Here is a 27,737-nt window from a genome sequence, read left to right as displayed (position 1 = left end):
GTAGAAGTGAAGTGTTCGAATTTCTTCACATGTGATACACAGCTTGTCCTGTAGATCTTGATGTTGATTGGTTCTTGTTGATCTCAAACTTGTCGTTGTTTTCTTCTTTATTTTGGTTGTATCTCTCATTGGTTTGATGTTTGCTCTTGTGATTGTCCATAATTTTCTTGATTGGTTGATTAATTGGATCGATTTCAATGTGCTTGATGATTGCTGATTGACTTCAGTGCCAAGTTTCTGAAAATTCTCTGGTGTTTTTGGAATCGCCTCCAACTAAAATCTCCAAATTTTTCCAGTCGAATGTGTGTCGGCAGTTGTCCATGTGCATTGATATATGTGGGGGCATTTCATGGCATTTGACCACTAATTGATGCTCGTGAAGGTGAAGATGATGAAGGGGGAGTCAGCTTTGTACGATGTAGTGTTTATCGCAGTCGGCACAGTTTATTTTATTGTTGATGTTTGGCTTTTCTTCGTTTGTTGTTTCGTCTTGTGGTTTGCATAGGATTGATTGCAGCTCAGAGAGCAAAACTCTATCTAAATCAATGGTTGAGATCATGAGTCGATTGAAGCTAGACCACCGTGGAAGACCTGGAAGCACTGGACGGCCGTTTCGTCCTGGTGTGTGACTCTTCAGTGAAGAAACAAACAAACAAACAAGGAAGCAAACCGTCTAATGATGCTTCTATGAATTGAAGTCCTCATATTGTTTTATTAAGATGTAGTATATCACAGAATCCAATACATTTTAATTTAATTGATGTATGTTATCTATTTCATTTGTAAATATCTTAGACTTTGAAAACGTCGTGAATTCTATAGAAAAAAAGTATGGTAAGTGCTTGTAATGAATGAATATTTCATATTAGAATGAGGAGGAAGGGGTTTGTGGAGATTTTTAGTAATTTATTAGTTGAATTCATGAGTCAATTGAAGCTAGACCATCATGGAGAACCTGAAAGCATTGGATGGTGTCCGTTTCGTCCTAGTATGGGACTTATAAGTAATGTGCATCCAGGATTGCGCTGACAAGATTCGAACCCAGGAACTCCAGCCTCTCGAATAGCCTATAGATCACTGAGCCGGTAAGCCCACAACTGCTCAGGTACGGCCCAGATTGCGGAGGGTCAGCCCTCCCTCTTGAAATACTCTCACAAGGCCATGTGCCCACAAGCACTTCCAGAGAAGTCCTACACACTGCATTCTCGTGGCATTATTGTTGTTTACAAGTCTGAGAGAACGAAATGCGAATGTCCGGCGCTTTAACCGGGTTGATGGATACGGAGGATTCACTTAGGAATGTTGGGAATTCCTGATTCCAAGCCAATGGTGCACATGATCTCCAGCATCGTGGAGGAACAGATGGCATGTGGACCAATCGTCGGTCACCGGCTACCATGGGACTGCATCTCCTGAAGTCAAGGTCTCCGGGTGTGGCTCCCTGAGAAAACCACCTATTCGATTTGAGCACCCGCGCAGTATCCTAGCCCTCACACAAATCGAATGATTTATGTGGCACATATCTATTTGGTGCCTGCTTGTACCAATGTTTATGTGTTTAAATAATAATAATAATAATAATAATACTTAGTCGACATCCAACTGTATCTAAATTCAACCAATTCATGAAATTGTGCCATCGTTCACCATTGTCGTCAGTGAGTCGCCATTTCACAACTGACCCGGTTGAACTCCACTAGTCATTGATTCTCACTAGAACTCCATGAAATAGCTCTCGGAGACAGTCATTAGTAAGCAATGGTGGACGGTGGTTGAAGTTAAACAGTAACACTATTGAATATCAACTCAATGGTCAATAGGTTAAGTATTCGCGTACATGACTCACAGGTCCTTGGTTCTGTTTCAGTTCTACATGTTGACTGCTAAGGAATTCCATAGTCTAGGATGAACACAACTATCCAATGCTTTCAGGTTTTCAATGACGATCTAGCTTCAATTAACACATTATGAAATGAAGCTTATCTTCATATTATGTAAATGTAATGCTTTAATTTTATTCAAATAGTTGTTGATTATTTCTATTTATAAACTATGTAGATATAAATCATCCGAAATCCCTTCAAATAAAAGAATGTTTTGACAATGAAAGAAAAATTTATGAAAGTTAGTTTAAACATTCTGTTGTGTTTTATAGAAAATATTCAATTATCATGATGCTTTGATGTTAGTTGAAATGAAAGTGAACTGAGAGAGAGAGAGAGAGAGCATTTTGAGAGGGAGAGCGGACACTCCTAACTCTCCGCCGTACCAGGGCATTTTGAACAGAAATATTATTCATAAAACATCTATGTGTATATTAACAAAAGTAAGGTGTTCATTTTTGTAGTCGAAAATGGTCAGCGATGTGTACTTCTTTGAAGGATTCAAATTTATGGCATCTAGTTTCATGGTGTAAGAAGTTGTCATACTCTAAATATGTCACTGGTATTATTTCAAACCATGAGTTTGAGTCACACAATTTCAAATCTCAAAGGGAATATTGGTTCCTTCAATGCCTTACAAATGCATTGTTTCCCCTAAAGAATAGGTCCATAGTTTACTGATGATAACTTCAGTGAAACACTTAACATATCAATAAATAGAAAACTCATTCTTAACAATTAAAATTATGTACCAGGTCCATAGGGAATTAATAAAAGATATGAGATCGATTATTTTGTTGATTGAGATCATGAACCGATTGATGTTAGACCACCATTGAAAACCTGGAAGCACTGGTCGGCCGTTTTGTCCTATTGTGGAACTCTTCAAAGTATGTGTCGGATTTGGGATTCGAACTCACACCCACATCATGGAACAGAGCACTCTTGAGTCTGGAGTTTTAGACTGCTTGTCCATTCTGGAGTCTCACAATATGACAAAGCGGCCGTCCAGTGCTACGAGGTTTTCAATAGTGGTCTAACATCAATCGGTTCATGATCTCAACCAAAAACTTAATCATCTCCACAATTCAATACTGATCTATTATTTTCGTCATTATTTCTGTTATAATATACAGTTAGGTTTCAGGATAGAAACTCGTAAAACTTACCATTCATTTTTGTATTTAAACAGATGTGAGAACTGAATACAACCAAGAAATATGTGGTGAACTTAAACAACTCAATCAACGAGGTATATATTTTGCTGCTAAGCTGCGTTCACTTTTTTTGAAATCATCATCCCATCTGATACTCGTCAACCGGATGTAACGGCATGCCATGTTGATCTTTATTCCGGGACTCGAACATAGTACTATTTGCTGCAAAGACCATCATGATATCCACTTAGCTATTGAGTCTTGATAGTCACTTGTTTGTGTATTGGGCTGAAGTTTAAATTCACTTAGTGTTGTTTTACTTACATCTGCCCATTGATGTTAGGGACTGTAGTTGATCAGTTTCTTGTTGGCAAATTCTCTGGTGTTTTTGAAATTTCCTCTGTCCAAGATTTCCACATTTTTTCAATCAAATCAGTGTCCGTAGTTGTCCACGTGTATTGATATAAGTGAGGAAATATTATGGCGTTTGACCGCTAATTGATGTCCGTGTAGGCGAAGATGAAGTGGACGTCCGCTTTGTCCGATGTAGTGTTTTTTGCAGTTGGCACAATTTATTTATTTATTCATCTACAAAAAGCTGTGAAACACATAGGGAAAAATTCGAACACTTCACTTCTATCTGAAGTTTGTGCTGCTGCTGATGTCGTTCAGAAGAAAGATGAAAGCTCCACGACCAAACCATCCAGCTCAGAGAACAAAACTCCATCAAAATCATCCACCTGAGCTACAAATCTTCTCCACCATCTGAATTGCCTTAAGTCACAAGCATTATAAACAAAGATGGATAGTGGCTAGTAGTGAAAATGTTTTATGATAACAATTGTTATCATATTTTATGACAGAATTAAGATAACTAGACACTAATCATGTTTAATTTTCATGAATACAGTACAGAAATGGATGGTTTGGTCATGAAGCTTTCATCGTTCTTTTGAACGATAAGAACTATTCAACATTGAGGTCTACAGGACAAGCTATGAATCATATGTGAAGAAGTCCGAACATATCACTTCTATTTGAAGTTTGTGCTGATGATGGCATTCAGAAGATTGATGGAAGCTCCACGACTAAACCATCCTGTTCATGAGTATCATTTGATGTAATGTTGTAGGAGTGATTAAGGAGTTTCACTGGTATTTGCCCATTTTCTAACATGAACTACATGTTTACTTATTCAGATACTGATGAACTATTGAGCTGGTTGACTATTCTAAATCTACACATCAGTTATTTAAATCTTGATTTATGTAAGTTAATCTAGTTTTATATTCAATAAGTTTGGTAACCATCTCCAACACCGGTCATCATTGCACGTTGTGGTAATCGGTGTTCAAGCATACGTGACACGTGGCCCAACCATATCAGTCAACGAAGATTCACAACCTCATCAACTGATTTGCTATCATTCTCTAATACCCTGCGTCTAACCTCACTATTACTTACCCGGTGATCCCAGTTGTTGTGTTAATGAGGTATGGCAACTTGGACCAATGCATATATGTGCCTGGTCCTACGTTGTAGCTGACTGACTGACTGAAGTTTGTTAAGACTATAATTTATGAGCAAACCAAACAGATTTATTATGAAAGGTCTTGGATATTGGCGCGAAATTCACTCATCCATTTGGTTAAATAGAGTTTTGGCATTTTAACTAATATCAGTTCGTGATGAAAAACCCTTAAATCTAATTCCTAACCTCTAAGCATCAATTGTAAATTATAATTCTATTCCCTCATACAGGTTTATCAATCTCATTTAGCTCTGGTCAGTAGGTGGATATTCTTGAGACCACTTCAGCGTTGCCCAAAGGTCGTCCATAAATTATAGTCTTACCATCAGTTCTATTCTACAAGTAATTAATCATTGAGTATTGACTATTGTTATTTGCATGAAGTTCATCTCAAACTTGGTCAAGTTCTATCGAACAAGTAACAATTTGAGTACTAGTTTAATGACTCGATAGCATGCTCACTATATTCATATATGAGGTGGTTAGCTGTAGTCAATTGGAAACTCTGATCCAAGACCGTGTTAGCTGTTACTCTCCACACTGGTTTATAACCGTCATTTAGTACTAGTTAGTAGGCGGATATTCAGAAAGTCACTTTAACGTTGCTCAAAGGTTGTTCATAAATTATAGTCTCGTCGCAATCGTAGATCTTCATGTAACACGTAAACATGAGATTTTCAGTTGATTTGATGTTATATTTTAAAATAACAAAACATTCACTTTAGTGTTTGTATTTTCATAGTGTCAGTCACGAACTGATCATTACCTAGACCCTTATTGAAAGTCTGAAAGTGACAAATAGCGATTTCATTCCAGTATAGGACGCTTTACGAAATCGTATCCACTATCATGTCAGAAGGAGTCGAACATAAGAAGTTCGATCTTTTCGTCCGAACACTTCACATGTACACCATTGAACCGTCAGCCATTGGTATTGATAGTTTTTCAACTTTATCACAATTTATATAGTCAGATTTTGTTTAATATTTTAGTTATATATCGGTTCCGATCAGAACTTGCTAGTGTCGGAACCAGTTAGAATGAAATATGTAAGTGGAAGCTTGAATAGATTTGGCTGATTGTGAACAATTCATGTTATATTCATTTCATAAGATAAAATTTTATAGAAAACATGGAGTGAGCTGAGGAAGAAATAATCAGACTCTATCTAACAATCTATCTATCTATCTATCTATCTATCTATCTATCTATCTATCTATCTATCTATCTATCTATCTATCTATCGCACATGCAACAACATGTGTAGAACATTATCAGAGTAGCAGCAACCTCTGTAATATTAGATATCATCATACATCTCCCGGTGATCGGCTGGATCATCGAGTTGTCAACATCTGTGGAGAAGCACGGGATACAGTGGACATCTAGGATGCAGTTGGACGATCTCGACTTCGCAGATGATCTGGCCCTTCTATAGCAAACGCAGCAACAAATACAGACGATTACCTGTGTAGCAGCAGCCTCTGTAATATTATATATCATCATACACAAAATGAAAAGCAAGATTCTCCGATACAACACAACAGGCACCAATCGAATCAAACTTGACAGAGAAGCTTTGGAGGATGCAAAAACCTTTAAATATCTGGCCAGCATCAATAATGATTACAGAGGATCTGATGCAAGAGCAGCATATCTACAATTGAAGAACATCTGGAACTCAAAGCAAATGTCTGTCAACCAACACCAAATATAGAACTCTCAATACAAATGTCAAGACAATTCTACTGTATGAGGTGGAAACTTGGAGAACTACGAAAGCAATCATTCAGAAAATACAGGTGTTTATTAACAGTTGTCTACACAAAATACTTCGGTTCCGTTGACCAGACACAATTAGCAACAACCTACTGTGGGAGAGAACAAACCAGATTACAGTGGAGGAAGAAATCAGTAAGAAGCGCTGGAAGTGGATAGGACACACATTGAGGAAAGCACTCAAATGCGTCATAAGCCAAGCCGTCACTAGGAGTCCTTCATGTCAAAGGAGAAGTGGAAGACCAAAGAACACACGACGCTGAAACAGATATGCGACGAATGAACAACAATTTGATACGACTAGAAAGGAGGGTTCAGGACAGTGTGGGTTGGAGAATGCTTGTCGGTGGCCTATGCTCCATTAGGAGGAAGAGGTTCTTCATAATACATAATAAACCATAATTGTTGAAACTTGACATTTTAGCTGATATCGATTTCTGATGGGAATTCAAAATGTTGTCCCAACCCCAAATCCTCAATTGTAAACGATAATCCACATCCTTCATACAAATTTCAAACTCTTATGTAACCCTAGTCAGTAGGTGAACATTCTGAAGGTCACTTTCACGTCACTCAAAGGTCGTTTATAAATTATAATCTCACCGAGTTTTGTAAATGTATACTGTAATACAATGATAATAATGATGAAATGAATGAGAACACAAATGGAGACTATTCGAACGTAGATGAACATAAATATTTATAGATGTTAGTCAAATCTGTGAATCATTCACTGAATACTTCATTTGCAAAATCACACTCAATTGTCTCAAACTCCATTATTCTTTCATTTTCATACCAATTGATTCCTGTTCCCATTCTTTTCTCCTTGATCTTCTTCTGATGCCAGACATTCTATTCCTAACCAAAGTTATATATACTACTTATATCGATATAAGTAGCACATATCACAATACTAACATCCCTGAATAAAAACAATTATTTATTTTCACAGATTGAAATCATGAGTCAGTTGAAGCTAGACCACCATTGAGAACCTGGAAGCACTGGACGGCCGTTTCGTCCTAGTATGGGACACATCAGCAGTGCGCATCCGCTATCCCGCACCACGCGGGGCTCGAACCCAGGACCTGCTGGCTTCGCGCGCGAGCACTTAACCATTAGACCACTGAGCCGGCATCTAACGGTGTTAATGTCTAACTTCAACCAATCCACGAAGTTGCGCCACCATATACCATTGTCTTCAGTGAGCTGATATCTCACAACAGACCTGGTTGTACTCCACTCGTGGATGCGCACTGCTGATGTGTCCCATACTAGGACGAAACGGCCGTCCAGTGCTTCCAGGTTTTCAATGGTGGTCTAGCTTCAACTGACTCATGATTTCAATCTGTGAAAATTTCTAAAAATCTCCACAAACCCCTTCTGATAATTATTTATTTACTTATTTATTTTAACACATAGATGTTGGTACAAGGAGGCACCAGATACATATGCGCCACAAAAATCTCATTTGATTTGTGCGAGGGCTGTGATATTGCCCGGGTGCCCAAACCGAAGCAAGTGATTTTCTTAGAGGGCCAAACCCGGATCGTTCGACCTAAAGGTCTGATCCACAAGGCAGTGGAGCATCGTAATTACATGCATTCCAATGGTAGCCGGTGACCAACATACATTTAAATTGACTAATTTATCTTTGAAACCGTATCATTCTATGATTCAATATGCACATATATCAGAAGGGGTTTTGTGGAGATTGTAGTAATTTCAACAGTTGAGATCATGAGACAATTGAAGCTAGACAACCACGGAAAATCTGGAAGTACTGGATGACCGTTTTGTCCTATTGTGGGACTTGCTTCAAGAGATATATCCTGGAGTTCTAGTGAGAAGCAGTGACCAGTGGAGTTCAACCGGGTCAGTTGTGAGATAGTAACTCACTGATGATAATGGTGGGTGTGTCACTCCATTTCGTGGATTGCTTGATGTTAGACATTAACACCATTGGATGCCGGACAGCTCAGTGGTCTAGTTGGTTTAGTGCCTGGCGCCAGTCCCGCGGGGCGCGTTTGGGGGGTCGCACTGCCGCTGAGGAGTCCCATAGTGGGACGAAACGGCTATCCAGTTCTTCCAAGTCCTCCATGATGGTCTAGCTTCAATTGACTTATGATCTTAACTGTTGTTCATATGATATATATGTTAATTATCCTACATTTACCCATTACAATTGTAGATTGAAGTTATGATGATGATGAGGATGATGGTGATAATGATGAACGAGTATTGTTTATATAATTATGATTAACTTGTAATGAATGATTTCTAATGTATTAACAAATAACCACTTGTAATTTGTTCTGGTTTCTTATGTAACCAATCAATTCAATCAATAATGATTATTCTGTTCTTTTGCTTTTCAATTTTAATAAACCATGAAATCTCAATGGGAGTGAATAGGTGGATGGTTGAGTGAGGAGTGTGTATGTGTGTGTGTGTGGGGGGGGAAATCAATATTTTACAATAGAATAAATAAGATTATTAGATAGAGATAATTTAGGACTTCCATCGATACTTTATAAACAAGGATGGATGATGACTAGTAGTGGAATTCAGGAAGAGTGTTCCACCCTACTTGCATCGCACAGTTAACGTTCCCTTCAGGATTCGAACCCAGTACCATTCGCTTCAGATGCAATCATTTTATCCACTCAGTTACTAAGTCATAATAGCCACCTGCTTGTATAATGGAGCGAAGTTATATTCAATTGATATTGTTTACTTGTATCTTCCCAGTGTTGTTTAGGACCGTAATCTGTTGTTGGTAAATGTGTATCCTGTTCAGATTGTCTCGATATTGTCTTCAGTTATAAGCTTTATCTCATTTAGACTGTTTCAGTATAAATTAATTGTATCTGTAATAATTTCAATGGTTAAGATCATGAGTCAGTTGAAGCTAGACTATCACGAGAAACCTGGAAGCAGTGGACGGCCGTTTCGTCCTATTGTGGGACTCCCCAGCAGTGCGCGAAACGTCGGAAGATATGAATATATAAAGGTTGGTATTCCTTAATGATGTATAATGTGACTGATCTATATTTTATAAATGTCATTCGAAATAGAAAGACCAAAACAACTACAGGACAAGGAATATTAGAAGTTCACGTCTTATTCGCGGAAAATATGATAAATCTATAATACTGATATATATATATATATATATATATATATATATATACAAGTAGTAGTAGCAGTAGTCGTAGTAGTCCATCGTCTTAGATTTCATTGTTCCTGCATTTTCATATCAATACATTCCGCGCCGGATCATCGTTGTATATTACTTATGTGGATATAAGTAGCTCACACCACAATTGCAGTATTTCCCGTTGTTTTCGCATTTTCAAATGTTATCTGGAAATGTTTCATTATAATGTATGAAAATAATACAAAAACTGGATCTCTGCGTCAGTTATTCATTTGAATATTCCAAACCTCGTAATAGACAATCGACCGAAAACTTATTGCTATTATCATATTATCAAAATCAAACTTATGTCTGATAAATTCGAAGTACGTTTGTACAAACTACTGATGATCCTATGGTGGTTAGAGATAGTCGACAGGAAACCCTGGACACAAGTTTCGTGCTACTTGGCATTCGTCAGCAAGGTGTACCTGTAATCTTAAGGGAACTGGTTCTCCCTGTCGGATTCGATCCGGTGTCACACAACTTCACAGTCAGAGACGTTACCACTGAGCTATCCGGTCACCTAGACTGGTGGCCACATTGCAACATGGTCGATAGCATTCGATCTGCACCAAATAAGGACTTGACACCTATGACATTTGATCACTACTCAGTGATCAGTCAATTGTGACTACTGATGATCCACTATTGTTTTTTTTATAATTTCTGAAGATCAAGATAAGGTTGCGAATTCTTGAGAGATCATACATCAAACTTGTTTTCTTAAATGGTAAAGGAAAGTAGAAAAAAGGTAAAAGAAGATATCCTCTGATTCAACTAGGGCAAATAATACCAATTTTGAACAAAGCATATCTTTTTTGAAACAAACTGTGAACTGTGCAATATGATCAATAACTTATGTTATAGTCAATCATATAGGAATAGATAGTTTAGGGAATCTTTTGTTGTTGTATGTCATCGTTATATCTGGAGCTTAGATTCTTTGATATATCAAGTACAACTTGACCACTCAAACGCTAGAATCTTCCAAGTCACAAATGAGAAGACGGAAGTGAAAAGAATGCTATACCAAAACAGTGTCAAATATCATACAAACTGTCAAGTATTTATAGTGTTTTTAGTATCAACGAAATCATCATCATTATAGTTATCCAATCTACACACAGGAGGTTCTTATCATTTGCCTAATAGAGAGGTTACACATATGGATTCTGGAATATTCTTCCAAAAGATGATTGGATGGAATATCTTTAATTCTTTTGGATCTTCTTAGAGATTTCTCAAGTTCACTCGTAATCTATCTTGACAATGATGTTTCATAGTGTACATATAAACATCTAACAATCATTCTATCCATTATTATAATTTTATTCTCTCATTATATTCAATAGTTCATCTTCATTATTTGTTTTATCAACTGAATATTTAATATTTCCATCAATTCTCATATTGAGTGTACATATTTCTTATCGACGGAGATATTGATTGTGTCTTTGTTTGTTCTATACCTAATACTATTGATTCTTTTAGAACTATTTCAACTGACCATTGTTCTTTGTTGCTACTTTGTTACATACAGATATTCTTAGCACTCATAGAACTAACATTCTGTGTTTGAGTTTTGTGTGAAGGATTGTCAATGTGCACTATCTCGGAACATATTCCTTCATGAAGAAATCTTTGTATAATCAATACAGAAAATGATTCAATAATCATCTACTTTTGAATATGTTAAAATAAGTTTCTAGACATCTGATAGCAAGAATTTCAGCAGGATGTTTTAAACAAAAATTCGAATCTCTTTCTGATGGATTGATTCATGAAATCTAATGCCAATAAATTAAAGTTTACTTCTAGTTCAAGGGACCTGAGTTATAATTTAGGGATAATGTCAATTTGTTAATGTTCATTACCCTATTGTTTTGTCCTTTGGTCTGTCTACCCAATTTTGCTGCTGAGGATACTTATCTAATCCAGATTAAGACCTTGGCGCGATGGGCTAACCGGCCTGACTTTGAGGCCAGTACGCGTGAGTTCGAAGTGGGGTAGGAAGAAGAAAACTATTCTATCACCTGATTGGCTGACAAGCACGCAAATGAGAGAAGACAAGACAACTGGAACACTACTCGATCTATTCCCCATATCCTAATGTCAGTTTAGTTCAGTTAGTGTGAAAAAAGTACATGAATAAATAGGTGAATAACCCGACCACAACGTACAATAATTAGGAAAAATACAATTATGTCTAAAGCTGGGAATTACAGTAGAAAATAAGGTGCAAAATATGATGCTTAAATTACAATAGCTACGGAACAAAAAAAGGGTTATGGCAATGAATCATACATCGAACGAAAGCTTACATTCAGTAGAATACATTAGGGACAAGAATAAATGTCAGTGTTTTACAAGCTTTGAATAAAATGAAAGAACGTCCCGAAAAATAGCTTTCGTAATTTGTCAAGGCTTCTTGTTTCCCTGTTCACAACATCTGTAATATACAAAAATAGAATTTAACACTTCATACTTTCAGTACTATCGATTTCACTGTATGATGACTGTTATAATCTAGTAAAGATTAAGTTACAGGTAACCTCTGAGACCTATCAATGGACTAATATTATCTATATATCCTTATGGTATAACTATTCAATAATTACATTATGCATATCTATATTTCTCTTATTATAAGCTTCATTTTGACCTATAGATTATTGTTGTAACCTTTGTTACATGCAGATATTCTTAGCATACATAGAACTAACTGTTGTAATTTGTGACTGCAGATTAGAGGACAGTGACTTATTCGTCGGACCAAAAACGCGTAAACACGTAAGAACGGCCTAGAGTTCTGATTGGCCCTGCTTCCTGTCTAACCCAGCCAGTTGAGTCCAGAATGCAAGTCTCAGCCTCTGAAATATGAATCGTTATATTTCAAGCATACTCTGTTTATATACCAATCAAGCAGACCACATCGCACCATCAAATAGAAAATAACATTTGACACGTGAAATAAGTATTGACCAACAGGGAAAATGATACCATCTCAAGTCCAATAATAGCATTAGACTTAATAGAATAATTTTCGGGATATTTTCCTGAATATCCCAACACCAACATTCTGTGTTTGAGTTTTGTGTGAAGGATTGTCAATGTGCACTATCTCGGAACATATTCATTCATGAAGAAATTTTTGTATAACCAATACAGAAAACGATTCAATAATCATCTACTTTTGAACACATTAATATAAGTTTTAAACGTCTGATAGTAAGAATCTCAGCAGGATGTTTTAAACAAACATTCGAATCTCTTTCGGATTAATTGATTCATGAAATCTAGTGACACTAAATTAAAGTTTATTTCTGGTTTTGATGGAGGTTTGTTCTCTGAGCTGGATGGCTTGATCGTGCAGATTTCATCGTTCTTCTGAACGACATCATTAGCAGCACAAACTTCAGATAGAAGTGAAGTGTTCGAATTTCTCCATACGCTTTTCACAGCTTGTTCTGTACAACTCGACGTTGATTGATTCTTATTGACCTTAAATTTGTCATTGTTTACTCCTTTGTTTTGGTTGTGTCTCCCATTGGTTTACTTCTGGTTTAAGAGATCTGAATTATAATTTAGGGATAGTGTCAATTTTGTAAATCTTCATTACCCTGTAATATGCAAAAAATAGAATTAAACACTTTATACTCTCAGTACTATCGGTTTTATTGTATGGTGACTGTTATATTCTAGTAAAGATTAAGTTACGGGTAACTTCTGACACCTATTAATGGACCAATATATTCCTCTTATTATAAGCTTCGTTTTGAGTTTTAGATTATGATTATACGATATACTGTTCCTACGTTATACTCAGTTTATTAATTACAGTCTCTCACGTTCACAGTCACTTTTTGGCTTAATCTTCTGTATATGTCATTTTCTACTTCATGGTGTGATAAGGTCTGTTTAGGCTAGTATATAAACCGAGTATGTTTGAAATAAATAATCTACATAACGGAAGCTGTTATTAGTATTCTGGACTCAACTGGACGGACAAGGCAAACAAAGGACTGTGGACACTAGGCTACTCAAACAAGTCGAACATCCATTGGCGAATAAATCACATAATAACTAGTCGGGATTAAAGTCACAACAGCGACAAAGACTGATCATTCTTATTCATTGCACATATTTTGACCAGTATAGAAAGATATTTTCATTATTCATTAAACAAGATCAATGAATTTCATTCAAAAGACTAGAAGTTAATTTCCCGATTCTGAAGATTCATTTCTACCGGTGGAGTTCAACCAGGTCGGTTGTGAGATATCACTTAAGACAATGGTGTACGATGGCGCAACTTCGTGGATTGGTTGAAGTTAGACATTAACACCGTTGGACGCCGGCCGGCTCAGTGGTCTAGTTGGTTAAGCGTCTGACGCGAGACTGATAGGCCCTGGGTTCGAATCTAGTGGGGCGCGGGAGTGCACTGCTGAGGAGTCCCTTACTAGGACGAGAAGGCCGTCCACTGCTTCCGGGTTTTACATGGTGGTCTAGCTTCAATTGACTTATGATTTCAACCTGTGAAATTTCTAAAATCTCCACAAAACCCATTCCGATCATTTCTATATATTCACATGAATTACTGAATATTAGTAAATAATATAGTATAATACACGGTTTGTCTTAAACTGATATTTTACATAAAACCATCAGTTAAACATTAAATTATGCATACTGACTTTATTATTATTATTATTATTATTATTATTATCAAGAATACAAGATGACAGTTCTTATTCTATTTACATCATAAATCAACCCAACCAGATGGATTGGCTCCAGAGGTCTTTAAGGATGATGGTCCAATTTTAGCGATTAGGTTGACTAATATTTTAGCTAAGATCTGGGAATTAGACGTTATCCCATCTAACTGGTCACAACCACTTATCGTCCCAATATATAAGAGAGGGTTAAAATCATCCTGTGACAACCACAGAGGGGTTAGTTTAACTAATATAGTATCTAAAATACTAGCCTCGATAATTATCAGACGCCTAACTAAGACTCGTGAACTGCAAACACGAGAGACTCAAGCTGGCTTCAGACCTGGTCGTGGCTGCATCGACCACATATTCACCATTCGTCAGATTCTAGAACACAGGCATACTTATCGGCGTCCGACAATGGTGGTCTTTCTCGACTTAAAAGCAGCATTTGACTCGGTAGACCGCGAGATTCTGTGAGTGTCTGTCATTGAAAGGCGTACCCCAGAAGTACATGAACCTTGTAAAGGCTCTTTACTCGAACACTACTAGTCGAGTCAGAGCTTATGGCGAACTGTCATCTACCTTTGCAACCTCAAGTGGTGTCCGTCAAGGCTGTCCACTTTCCCCATTTTTGTTTAACTTCATCATAGATCTACTGATGGAAATAACTTTCTCGTCGACTGAGTTCTCAGGTATTGATCTCCATCCAGGAGGTCCACTTATCGACTTAGAATACGCAGATGACATAGTCCTGTTTGGTGAAGACGCTGATAAAATGCAGTCTTTTGGTAGCACTAAGCAACAATGCCAGGATGTTTGGAATGAGCTTCTCTCCCTTGAAATGCAAGTTGTTGCTTCAGGACTGGTCTGCGTCAACACCTGAACTAAGGATAGGGAGTGAAGTGGTCGAACACATCGACAACTTCACTTATCTTGGAAGTCTGATCAGCCCTAATGGGTTGGTGTCTGACGAAATCTCAGCATGGATTCGAAAAGCTCGCTTGGCTTTTGCCAACTTACGTCACCTTTGGCGGAGGCGAGATATCCGTCTATCAATAAAAGGACGAGTATACTGCGCGGCAGTCCGTTCTGTTTTACTTTACGGCAGCGAAAGATGGCCATTAAGAGTAGAAGACACTCGTAAGCTACTAGTATTTGACCACAGACGCCTTAGAAATATTGCTCGCATCTGCTAGGATCACCGGGTAAGTAATAGTGAGGTTCGACGCAGGGTATTAGAGAATGATGGTAAATCAGTTGATGAGATTGTGAATCTTCATCGACTGAGATGGTTGGGCCACGTGTTACGTATGCCTGAACACCGATTACCACGACATGCAATGCTAACCGGTGTAGGGGATGGTTGGAAGAAAGTTAGGGGCAGCCAAACCAGAACGTGGTATCAGTGCTTGAAGTCACTAACTTCTAGTCTGAGCCATGTTGGTAAATGCGGACTACTTGGTTGGGGTCCGCATGACTATCGTAACCAATGGTTGGAGACTTTTGGTGAAATGGCTCAGAATCGATCACAATGGCGTCGGTGTATACACATTCTCTCTCTTCCCTTAAACTAAGAGATTAAAATCGCTTCATATCTTTCTTCCTACGAACTAATTCTTTCTTCTTGTACTATATCCTTATTGCAATCTTTCTTTTATATATTACCACCTCTAAATTAACTACTTTTATAAATCCGGTGTCCATCTTGTTGTGTTAATGACGTATGACAACTTGGACCGATGGATATATATGCCTGGTCCAACGCTGTAGCTAACTGACTGATAATGAATACTGTCTGTATACTACCAATTATATTTATTTAGAACGCGGCCGATGCTCCTTCACGAGGAGTAACAGTCGTAAGTAAGTAAGTAAGTAAGTGTTGAAGCAAGTAAGTGTTGAAGCAAGTAAGTGTTGAAGTAAGTAAGCGTTGAAGTAAGTAAGTGTTGAAGTAAGTAAGTGTTGAAGTAAGTAAGTGTTGAAGTAAGTAAGTGTTGAAGTAAGTAAGTGTTGAAGTAAGTAAGTGTTGAAGTAAGTAAGTGTTGAAGTAAGTAAGTGTTGAAGTAAGTAAGTGTTGAAGTAAGTAAGTGTTGAAGTAAGTAAGTGTTGAAGTAAGTAAGTGTTGAAGTAAGTAAGTGTTGAAGTAAGTAAGTGTTGAAGTAAGTAAGTGTTGAAAGTAAGTGTTGAAGTAAGTGTTGAAGTAAGTGTTGAAGTAAGTAAGTGTTGAAGTAAGTAAGTGTTGAAGTAAGTGTTGAAGTGTTGAAGTAAGTGTGTTGAAGTAAGTAAGTGTTGAAGTAAGTAGTAAGTAGAAGAAGTAAGTAGTGAAGCAAGTAGTAAGTGTAAGTGGTAAGTAAGTTAGTGAGGGTGAGGGAGTGAGTGCAAGTGAGGAGTGTAGTGCAAGTGCAAGTGCAAGGCAAGTGGCGTGCAAGGCAGGCAAGTGAGCGCGCGAGGCAGAGGGGGCAAGCAAGTGGGAAGTAGGGAAGTAAGTAAGAGTAAGTAAGTAAGTAAGTAAGTAAGTAAGATATTTAGGACAATGTTTCAAACTGAAGTGTCGGTTACTATATTAAGCTCATATAACTTATTCTAGGTTCTGAACAGACCTTGTTAATTATTCACTTATCAATCTTCATTACTTTCATGTGAGCGTATGTATGTGTGTGTACACTTCTTATCCTATTCATTACATGTCAGTAACTTATTTTTATCTAATTACAAATATTGATTAAAGGAAGTTGGCTCACCCGCCATCTTCACTGCGTATCTTTTCGTCCCACTTTGCTTTCTCTTCTCCATTTTATCTCTCTCATTTCCTGTCCATATCGATGAGTGTAATCAAAGATTCACTTAATTAAATTGATTTGACTCACTCGCAATCTCCACTGCGCATCTTTTCGTTCTGCTACGCTCTCTCTTCTCCGCTTCATCTCTCTCATTTCCTGTCCATATCGATGAGTGTAATCAAAGATTCACTTAATTAATTCCTTTGTTAACATAGCCCCAGCGATTTTTAAACCTGATTTACTGTTGGTTTTACGGCGAGGAACTTCAAGTCTGTAAAATTAAGAAAGACAATCACTAACACGACAAACTGTTGAGAATGATTGGTTTGCCTAGGCGCTATGACTAGTCTGAACTAAATGAACCAATAGTAAGCTATTTACTACCTTGACTACACCTCTTCTGAGACAGGGTTGGATAGTATTCACGGACACGGGAATGCAAGTCACTAAAACCTCAACTAATGTAACCTGCTCCACAGAGGCAGTTGAAATTTTTGACCAAACATTTACCCCGATCTATGACTACATTGTTTCTTTTGATCTATGTTATCTATTTTCACTCGACGTATGAATTTATTCGAGTTAGCATCAACATATTAGTCATTTCACGTGATTTATTTGCCTTGGACTATGAAATTATTTCGGACATATGACTAAAGAAAAGACAGGAGTTAATTAAATTGTGTTTAGTTACAAAAACCATTAATATGGACAGCGTGGAATATAGTAGTAGCCCAAACAGATCACTGGCAATTATGGATTTATATACTAGGTTGGCTTTACGATCTTAAGTTACTTTAAGATTGAAGGTACATTTTGTTCGCGAGTGCTATTCAGCATGGAGCATGAACCTAGGACTTCATAGTGAATAACTTCAGCCGCAAGAGTCAAGGGGAAACTAGATCAAAATCGTCAGTGAATTCTATTCCGGTGATATAGATAGCAATGATGTGGGAAATTTATAGATGTTCTGCTATAGGGTCACATTACATAAGTATACATAATATTTGTCTGTTGAGTGTAACTAATTACTATATCTATAATTCGATATGAAGCATAAACATTGATGTAACCAGTTGGTTCGCTAACTTTTGTCGATATAAATGCAAAACTGATAGGAACACAAAACCCACCTGGATTGTCTATATTCTTGCATAACAGCATCTGTTCGGATAACCAATTGTTCTGGAGATATAGGTTCACCATACAGTTTCAGTTTGGGAAGGACGGGAGGCTCGATGGCCTATGTTAGTCCTGACAATGGTGGTCTCTCAGTTGATCCAGCTTTCTTTTGAAAGAGTCGACGTATGGAGCCTCAACCACGTGCTGAGGTAGTGAATTCCACTTGTTGACGATTCGATGGGAAAGTCGATAGTCAGCTGACAAGTAATTTGTTCTCGGCTTATGAACTTTTTTGGAGTGTCCTCGTAAGTTTTCTGTTTTGGAAGACAAGGAAAGTGAGGGTATATCAGGTGCAAATTTATCACTACGCAGTTTGTAGACTGTAATCAATTCGCCTCTAGTTCTGCGATATGACAACGGGAAAAGGTTCAGTTTGGCCAGTCGAACTTCATACGGAAGCTTCGCTATTCCGGGAATCAGCTTAGTCGCCATTCTCTGAACGTTTTCCAGAAGCTCACTGTCTTTTTTTAAGCAGGGACTAGCCGCTTGTATGCAGCACTCAAGTTTAGGACGAACGAACACTGTATACAAAGTCAAAAACGTCTTAGCGTCGACATGACTAAAAGCTCTACGTATTGACCATAAGGTTCTAAAACCTTTGACGGCTATTGCACGGCAGTGTGCAGTAGTCTTTAAGTCTTGACTAACGATAACTCCTAAGTCATTATATGTCTGAACGACAGGTAGCTCAGTGTTATTCATCTTGTATGTATCTGTACTTTGATGACCGATATGCATCACAACACACTTGGAAGTATTTATCGGCAACTGCCAGGTTTGAGATCACTCAGATATTTTCTTCAGGTCATTTTGAAGTTCTAAGCTATCACTCTTACATCGTATCGTTCTCCATATCTTGACATCGTCAGCATATAGCAAGACCGATGATGATAGGAGACGAGGAAGGTCATTTACATACAAGAGGAATAGCACTGCCCCCAAAACTGTACCCTGGGGCACTCCACTAAGCACAGTTTCCCAGCTAGATAACTTTGAGTTCACCCTTACTCTTTGTTGACGCCCAATTAAGAAGTCTTTTATCCACATCAATAAATTGCCTCCAATCCCGACATTTCTTAACTTCTATATCAGCCGGTTGCGCGGAACTTTGTCAAAAGCTTTACTGAAATCAATGAAGGCGACGTCTACAGGTAGCTTTTGGTCCTTAAGAGCGCACCAGCTTTCACGAGCCACTAATAAATTAGTGAGACAAGAATAACCTATTCTGAAGCCGTGCTGCTTCTCCGAGAGGATCCGGTTTTTATCGAGATACTTAAACAGCTCCTTCCGAATAATCTTTTCTAAGATTTTAACAACCACACTAGTTAGGCTAACGGGGCGGTAATTCTCAGGTTTGTGTTTCGTACCTGTTTTGAAAACAGGACTTACTATGGCGTTTTTCCAGTCTTTTGGTAAACGACCCTGCGTAACGGATAGATTAAAGCATGTACTTAAAGGGCTTGCAACGAAGTTAGATAATTCGGCGAGACTCTAATTTAGCGACGAGCCAATCAGAAGCGTTTGAGCCATTTCAAGGTCACGGAGCCAAGTTCAACACGCAATGCTAACATACGGTCGGTTCACAGCGGATTTTAAAGAGGAGGTGCTTAGTGAGAGGTTAAAACAGATGGGACGGCGGAACTCTAATTTAGGGACGAGACAATGAGAAGCGTTTGAGCAATTTCAATTATTAGCCAATCAGAAGACAGTACAAAGTAAAAATATATTCTAGCAGAATAGCATGAATTCATTTTTTTTATTTCGTTGGTTCTCGTCAGCTGCTTACAACCTGTGATATTTAAAATCATAATTAATGGGTTTAAATTACTTACATAAAAGAGTTTGATTGGAAGTTATATTAAAGACATATTCATATAGTATAGCAAGGGTGTAAATAAATTCAATAGACTGAATATTGTAAATATATACCTTATGTGATGAAAGAACATTGTGACAACAGTTCAAACGGTTAGAAACAAATAAACCTTGATAGGAATAAAATGAGTAGAGTTCAGTTGATAAAATAAAATAAGATAGTTGGAATAAAACTCAATGGTGTAATAAATGCAATAAAGAGTTTAAGGGAAAAAAAAGAAAAAGAAAAAAAAATTAATAAGATATAACGAGGGAATATTAATCACCAAGGCAAGGAAAGATTAATAACCATCTCCTTTTGAACACATAAATCAGGCTTTTGGCGCCTGATAGCAACTGCTTCAGCAAACTTCAGAAGACTGGAGTTTGGCTGCTTACTAATCACCTTGAATGATTGTAGGGTATCGACCTGATGTCCTGTATCAAGAAGATGTTTAGTGATTGCACTATTTAGAGTCTTTCTTTCTCTTGTTCTGAGACTTTTTGGGACATGTTCAAAAAATCTGAGATATGCCCTCCTTTCTGTTCGGCCAATGTAGCTGCTTTGGCAGGTACACGTAAATTTATAAATACAATTGGCGGTAACATGAAAAGGATGCTTATCAACTTTTGATTGAGTTATTGAGCATGTTGTTTTATACAGAATTTGAAGTTTGGCCACCGGATAAGTTCTGGCTAGCGCAGTATTCAGTCTCCTGTTGATTGTGTTTGTAACCTCGTCACCTTTGAAATTAAGACTTATAGTTATTGGTTTTTATTGACAGTAATTACTTCAGTATTGTTTTGTTTACGCTTCTTATACTTGTCAATAAACTTTTGTGGGTAAAAGTTGTCTCGCAGGCATTTTTCCACTTTCATCAATTCTTCTTCGAGTTTGTCAGTGGTACATATCTTTTCTGCCCTATAAAATAGTGTTTTAACTAATGCCTTCTTGTAACTGAGTGGACAAAAGCTATTGAAATTCAGGTAAATGCCATTCCAAGTACTTTTCGATAAATCGAACGTTGAACTGTCCCGTCTCTCCTACGTTTTATAGCAACATCAAGAAAGTGGAACATGTCATTCTGTTCGTGTTCCATAGTAAATTGTATGTTAGGATGAGCGTTATTGAAGTGTTTTAGCATGTGGATTGCATGCTGTTTATTGTTACAGACAATAAACGTGTCATCAACATATCTGGAATATTCCGTCGTTTCGCTGATCGTCTGTTTAAGCACCATGTTTTCAAGATACCCCATAAAAATATCTGCCAGAATTGGACCTAGTGGGCTTCCCATTGCTACGCCGTCGATCTGACGGGTATCTTGAAAACATGGTGCTTAAACAGACGATCAGCGAAACGACGGAATATTCCAGATATGTTGATGACACGTTTATTGTCTGTAACAATAAACAGCATGCAATCCACATGCTAAAACACTTCAATAACGCTCATCCTAACATACAATTTACTATGGAACACGAACAGAATGACATGTTCCACTTTCTTGATGTTGCTATAAAACGTAGGAGAGACGGGACAGTTCAACGTTCGATTTATCGAAAAAGTACTTGGAATGGCATTTACCTGAATTTCAATAGCTTTTGTCCACTCAGTTACAAGAAGGCATTAGTTAAAACACTATTTTATAGGGCAGAAAAGATATGTACCACTGACAAACTCGAAGAAGAATTGATGAAAGTGGAAAAATGCCTGCGAGACAACTTTTACCCACAAAAGTTTATTGACAAGTATAAGAAGCGTAAACAAAACAATACTGAAGTAATTACTGTCAATAAAAACCAATAACTATAAGTCTTAATTTCAAAGGTGACGAGGTTACAAACACAATCAACAGGAGACTGAATACTGCGCTAGCCAGAACTTATCCGGTGGCCAAACTTCAAATTCTGTATAAAACAACATGCTCAATAACTCAATCAAAAGTTGATAAGCATCCTTTCATGTTACCGCCAATTGTATTTATAAATTTACGTGTACCTGCCAAAGCAGCTACATTGGCCGAACAGAAAGGAGGGCATATCTCAGATTTTTTGAACATGTCCCAAAAAGTCTCAGAACAAGAGAAAGAAAGACTCTAAATAGTGCAATCACTAAACATCTTCTTGATACAGGACATCAGGTCGATACCCTACAATCATTCAAGGTGATTAGTAAGCAGCCAAACTCCAGTCTTCTGAAGTTTGCTGAAGCAGTTGCTATCAGGCGCCAAAAGCCTGATTTATGTGTTCAAAAGGAGATGGTTATTAATCTTTCCTTGCCTTGGTGATTAATATTCCCTCGTTATATCTTATTAATTTTTTTTTCTTTTTCTTTTTTTTCCCTTAAACTCTTTATTGCATTTATTACACCATTGAGTTTTATTCCAACTATCTTATTTTATTTTATCAACTGAACTCTACTCATTTTATTCCTATCAAGGTTTATTTGTTTCTAACCGTTTGAACTGTTGTCACAATGTTCTTTCATCACATAAGGTATATATTTACAATATTCAGTCTATTGAATTTATTTACACCCTTGCTATACTATATGAATATGTCTTTAATATAACTTCCAATCAAACTCTTTTATGTAAGTAATTTAAACCCATTAATTATGATTTTAAATATCACAGGTTGTAAGCAGCTGACGAGAACCAACGAAATAAAAAAATGAATTCATGCTATTCTGCTAGAATGTTTGTTCTTGCTCTTTTCAAAATGATAAAGGGAACTATGTGTATGTAAAAATATATTACAAGAAAGTAATGAATTACAGTGGATATTCTTCTTTTACATGATTTAAAAACTTGTTGAGGTTTGATAAATGCTCAGAAGTTCTGAATTCATAATGCATATTGTATAGAAACTCGTCCATAGGGTTAGGGTTTGGGGTTAAGGTTAGGGTTAATGTTAGGGTTAGACTAGGGTTCAGGGTTAGGTTAAGGTTAGGGTTTAGGGTTAGATTAGGGTTTGGGGTTAGGTTAAGGTTAGGGTTAGATTAGGGTTAAGGGTTAGGTTAGAGTTAGGGTGCTAACATGCGACCGGTTTACATCGCATTTTAGAGAAGAGGTGTTTTTTGACAGGCCTCAATCCCACCGTGACCCTAACCATAACCCCTAACCCTAACCTCTAAAATCCGTTGTAAACTGATCGGATGTTAGCACCCTAACCCTAGGCTACAGCCCCAACCACTAAACCTATGAACGAGTTTCTATACAATATGCAATATCAATTCAGTGCCTCTGAACCTTTATCAAACCTTAACAAGTTTTTAAATCATGTAAAAGAAGAATATCCACTGTAATTCATTACTTACTTACAATATATTCTCACTTTATTCTAGCTGTCTTCTGATTGACTAATAATTGTCAAGGTCATTTAAGATTCGTTCAAAGGTCGTCGCTAAATTAGAGTCTCGCCGATAATTCCTTCAGTAGCCTAGGATGTAATTCATCGGGCCCCGTGGATTTACCTATGTCAAGCTTATTTAGCAGACCAAAGACATCGAGTTCTTTAATGGTCACGCTATCCAGTGTATGTATGGGGGGATCTGTATACGCTGACGGGAAGGGCGCTTCTATGGTATATACGTTGCTAAAGTAGTTCGAGAACACTTGAGCCTTACCAAAGTCGTCCTCCACTAATGATGAAGCAGTACTGTCTCCCCATAGAGCAGGAATATTTCCTTTTCTCCTTGTCCTTTGGTTTATATAGGAATACAAGCGTTTAGGACATTCTATGGATTCCTTAACAAGTTTTTCTTCGTACAATTTTCTAGACGTCTGGTATGTTTGCTTTCCGGACGTTGGGTCTGGACTGGACTGATGCGTGCCCGTGACTGGCAGTTATATGGAAGTCGAAAGTTAAAACTGCGTGATCACTTTTACCTAGGGGTGGCATATGATGGAGGTTCGCAACATCATCCTCATAGTGAGTCAGTATAAGATCTAATAAGGATGATTCAGTGTCCGGATCGTACCTTGTCGCTTCTTTCACATGTGCTCTAGTGCAACATGTGATAACCCCATCAACTAGTTCCTGCTCGAAAGAATTCTCCGACGATTTAGTTCGCAGATTTTCCCAGTCTACCATAGGTGCATTAAAGTCCCCTAGGATTAGACATCGACCACTTTGGGACCAAGTATTGAGACTGCTTAACAGGATCTCATTTGCCTCACAGCTTGGACTGCGATAGACCAAACCAATCAGCAGCTCTTGTCCCTTGCATTTCAAGCGGCAACTAACTAATTCACACGTCCCACTCTCATGGGATACACTATCGATAATGGCAAATGGGATAGCATTCCTAATGAATAGAGCTACTCCCCCTCCTTTGCGCTTTTGTGTTCTGTCGGCCCTTACTACCGTAAAACCCTCGAAATCAAGTTCCATACTATATATAGCCTGTGTCAGCCAGGTTTCTGTGACTGCGATTATGTCTGGCTTTGTAGAGTCAATCTGTACACCTAGTTCCGATCGCTTATTAAGTAAGCTTCGTGCATTGGTGTAACAGATCCGAAGCCTGTTTAGGTGCCTTCGTGCTTCACCCAGAGTGGCTTCGGCATCATTCTCTGTCGAAGTCTTACAACCCGAAAATTTACAATTTTCAAGTCCTTTTCGCCAGCGTCTAACCTAAGTTGTAGTTCTTTATCGGCTTCCGTCTTTTAACACGGTCTGCCAACGGTAGGTCCCTTCGGATAAACACTCCTGAGCCCTTTAATTTGTGTCCATTTTGTAAAATTAGGTCACGTTCGTTCGAGGAGTTGAATACTACTTTAAACAGTCTGGAATGATTTGGTTTCAAGTCCGCTAGACTCTCTAGTCTGTACACCTTTAGCAAGGTGACCCCGGTCATATTTTGAGGCATGAGTTGATTAAGCAGCTGCTTAATCAGTACAATGTCATGCTCAAAACGAGCCTTAGGTTCAGAGCTCTCGCTCTCCTTGATTCTATGAAAAATAGCTGATCTGTCGCTATGATCAGCTTTCGATTTTTCAACTACTTTTACGGGGGCAGGGTTCTTTTTTATATCCCTACTTTTCTTCCTTACAACCTGTACCCATTCGTCAACGGTGCTGGTAGAAGCAATAACAGTTGCATCAAACCTAGTGTTGGATTTTGGGGGGTTGTCAACGACCTGAGAGGTCGGGTTATGTTTACCGCTTGAGACCGATCGAGCCTTGCGAGTGCGGCTTCTAGGTGTTTCCTGTTGGATCCCATCCGGGAGACGGGGAACAGAAGACCCTACTTTTCTTGAGCTTTTGTTTAAGACAGGCCCCTTTGAAGACTGCTTTTCCTTCTTTGACGGGCGTGTCATCTATCATAGAACTAACCTTAGTTTCCTTCACGTTGATTTGCGTGTCGACAGATCGAGTGCTGTTTGACGCGTTCCGACTACGCTTGCTGAAACACTTTTTTGCAGCATCAACCGGTGAGATGGCTTCGGTTAACAAGCTGTTTGCATCCGAGCAGCACTGTTAACAAAGCCATACACAACCCTTCTTACTGAACCGTTTGAAAGCAGCAGGCGTTAAGTTCGTGCAAACTTCGTGGTACCAGCCTTTGCACTCGTCGCACTGCATGCCGCTTTCAACAGGATAACGACAACCCGGACGTTGGCAACTGCTTTTTTACACTGTCCGGTCATTTAGAAGGGGTTCTTTTTCAAGATGCGATGATACTCAGAAACAAAAAAAAATAATCAATGACCAAAAATTGAAGAGCTGTAGATTGCTAGGACCAAAAGTACTAACAGATACAGTTGAAAAAGAGGTACTCAACAGTACCAACGACAAAACTAATTGAGAGAACAGTAAAAACGATACTCTAGTCGAATGCTTTAACTGAAATTCAATTAAAGTGAAAACAGTAGTCTTGATACGTAATAAACGATCAAAACGAAGAAATTTACTCAGCGAGGAAAAATACCAGTGTTTTTTAAATAGGTTACGAGGTAATGATTTCAATATTTCCTTACACCGATTTATCACTCATAATACTAATGAGTAATAAAACTTACACATTTCTAAGGTGCAGAGAAATTCGTGGCGAGACTCTAATTTAAGGACGACCTTCGAACGAATCCTAAGTGACCTTGACAATCATTAGCCAATCAGAAGAAAGCTAGTATAAAGTGAAAATATATGAAAGTAATGAATTACAGTGGATATTCTCCTCTTACATGATTTAAAAACTTGTTAAGGTTTGATTAAAGTTCAGAGGTTCTGAATTCACAATGCATATGGAGTAGAAACCCGTCTATTGGGTTAGAGTTTAGGGTTAGTTGAGTGTTAAGGTTTAGGGTTAGGTGAGGGTTTAGGGTTAAGGTTTAAAGTTACGTGAGGGTTTAGTGTTAGGGTTTGGGGTTAAGGTTAGGGCTTAGGGTTGAGGTTAGGGTTAGGATGCTAACATACGAGTTTTTAAATCATGTAAAAGAAGAATATCCACTGTAATTTATTACTTTCTTTTAATATATTTTTACTTTATGTTGTCTTCTGATTGACTAATAATTGAAATTGCTCAAACGCTTCTGATTGGCTCGTCCCTAAATTAGAGTCTCGCCAAATTCGTTACTTGGATGAATTGACGAAATATTGATTCGATATATCATGCATACCTAAATCAAACCAGAAAAGAGTATTTGACGCAACTGTACTTGATCCTCATACTCTACACATTTCTTCCCTCCTTAACCGTATATTCTTGTCCAATTTGTGGAGTACTCTTATGTACCCTTGGTTACGTACCTGGTTATAAAAGGCGGTAAAAACGATACTCTAGTCGAATGCTTTAACTGAAATTCAATTAAAGTGAAAACAGTAGTCTTGATACGTAATAAACGGTCAAAACGAAGAAATTTACTCAGCGAGAAAAAACACCACTGTCCTTTTTAAATAGCGCGCCAGCCGATATGCCTGGGACGACTTTCTGGCCTGTTTAATCAATACACGATAATCTGGTGACAGACCACTGTAAACCATCCCTATCCCATCTGTTACTTATTCAATTTTTGTCACTGTCGACTCGTCCATAAGTTTTGAAGTGAACTTTTTTACTGCAGCAAGTACAACCCCATTCGCGGCACGTATACCAACAGACGGAGCTCCAGCTTCAACTGCTTTCAATGCATATTCGATCTGAACAAGCTTTCCGGATGGACTAAAGTTTTTGATAAAGTCTAAAAATATGGGCTCACCTGAATGTAGTTAAGGAGAAGCTGTATCTTTCGCTCATGATGAAGCAAACTGAAGGTCATGGAATTTCAAATTGTTCTAGGGTCAGTCTTCAGTAACAAGGATAGTAGGTTGGTGAACCTGTATTAATCCTGACACACTGCTTTGCAGTGAAGGTCCAGCTTCTCCTTGAAAGTATTCACTGATGGGGCTGATACCACTTGTTTGGGTAAGGCGTTCCAATGATTGACTACTCGATGAGAAAAACGGGACCCCACTTTAAGTTTATTAGATCATGGTTTATGAACCTTCTTGCTATGACCTTGGAAATTACTAGTGCTGAGGGGAGCAAAACGATAAGACATGTTAACACCCAAATCATAATTAAAGATACGAAATGCCAGTATAAGGTCACCTCGTGTCCTACGATACGACAAGGGGAAAAGATTTAGGTGTTTTAAACGCTC

General features: G+C 37.9%; 2 protein-coding genes across 2 annotated transcripts in view; one reads left to right on the top strand and one right to left on the bottom strand.

Annotated features, from left to right (window-relative positions):
• The first annotated feature begins 691 nt into the window (after positions 1 to 691).
• The window catches only part of MS3_00000737 (uncharacterized protein), a 96,124-nt gene continuing 69,078 nt past the window's right edge, over positions 692 to 27,737 (top strand). The window contains exons 1-4 of the mRNA XM_051208391.1: positions 692 to 834; positions 2,059 to 2,124; positions 3,076 to 3,135; positions 4,240 to 4,308. Of these exons, the coding sequence (XP_051065139.1) occupies positions 765 to 834; positions 2,059 to 2,124; positions 3,076 to 3,135; positions 4,240 to 4,308 (265 nt within the window). The 5' untranslated portion in view covers positions 692 to 764. The remainder of the gene's footprint in view (positions 835 to 2,058; positions 2,125 to 3,075; positions 3,136 to 4,239; positions 4,309 to 27,737) is intronic.
• On the bottom strand, positions 11,431 to 27,008 carry MS3_00000738 (uncharacterized protein). Its single transcript, XM_051208392.1, has 2 exons — positions 17,018 to 27,008; positions 11,431 to 13,175 (listed from the first exon to the last, which is right to left on the bottom strand). Exon 1 carries the CDS (start codon positions 25,413 to 25,415, stop codon positions 24,726 to 24,728), a length of 690 nt encoding a protein of 229 aa, XP_051065140.1. The 5' UTR covers positions 25,416 to 27,008; the 3' UTR covers positions 11,431 to 13,175; positions 17,018 to 24,725.

The sequence above is a fragment of the Schistosoma haematobium genome, chromosome 5 (genome assembly GCF_000699445.3).
Source record: "Schistosoma haematobium chromosome 5, whole genome shotgun sequence".
Lineage (NCBI taxonomy): Eukaryota > Metazoa > Platyhelminthes > Trematoda > Strigeidida > Schistosomatidae > Schistosoma > Schistosoma haematobium.
The sequence above is the reverse complement of the archived record's forward strand: the minus strand, read 5'-3'. Positions and strand labels throughout refer to the sequence as shown.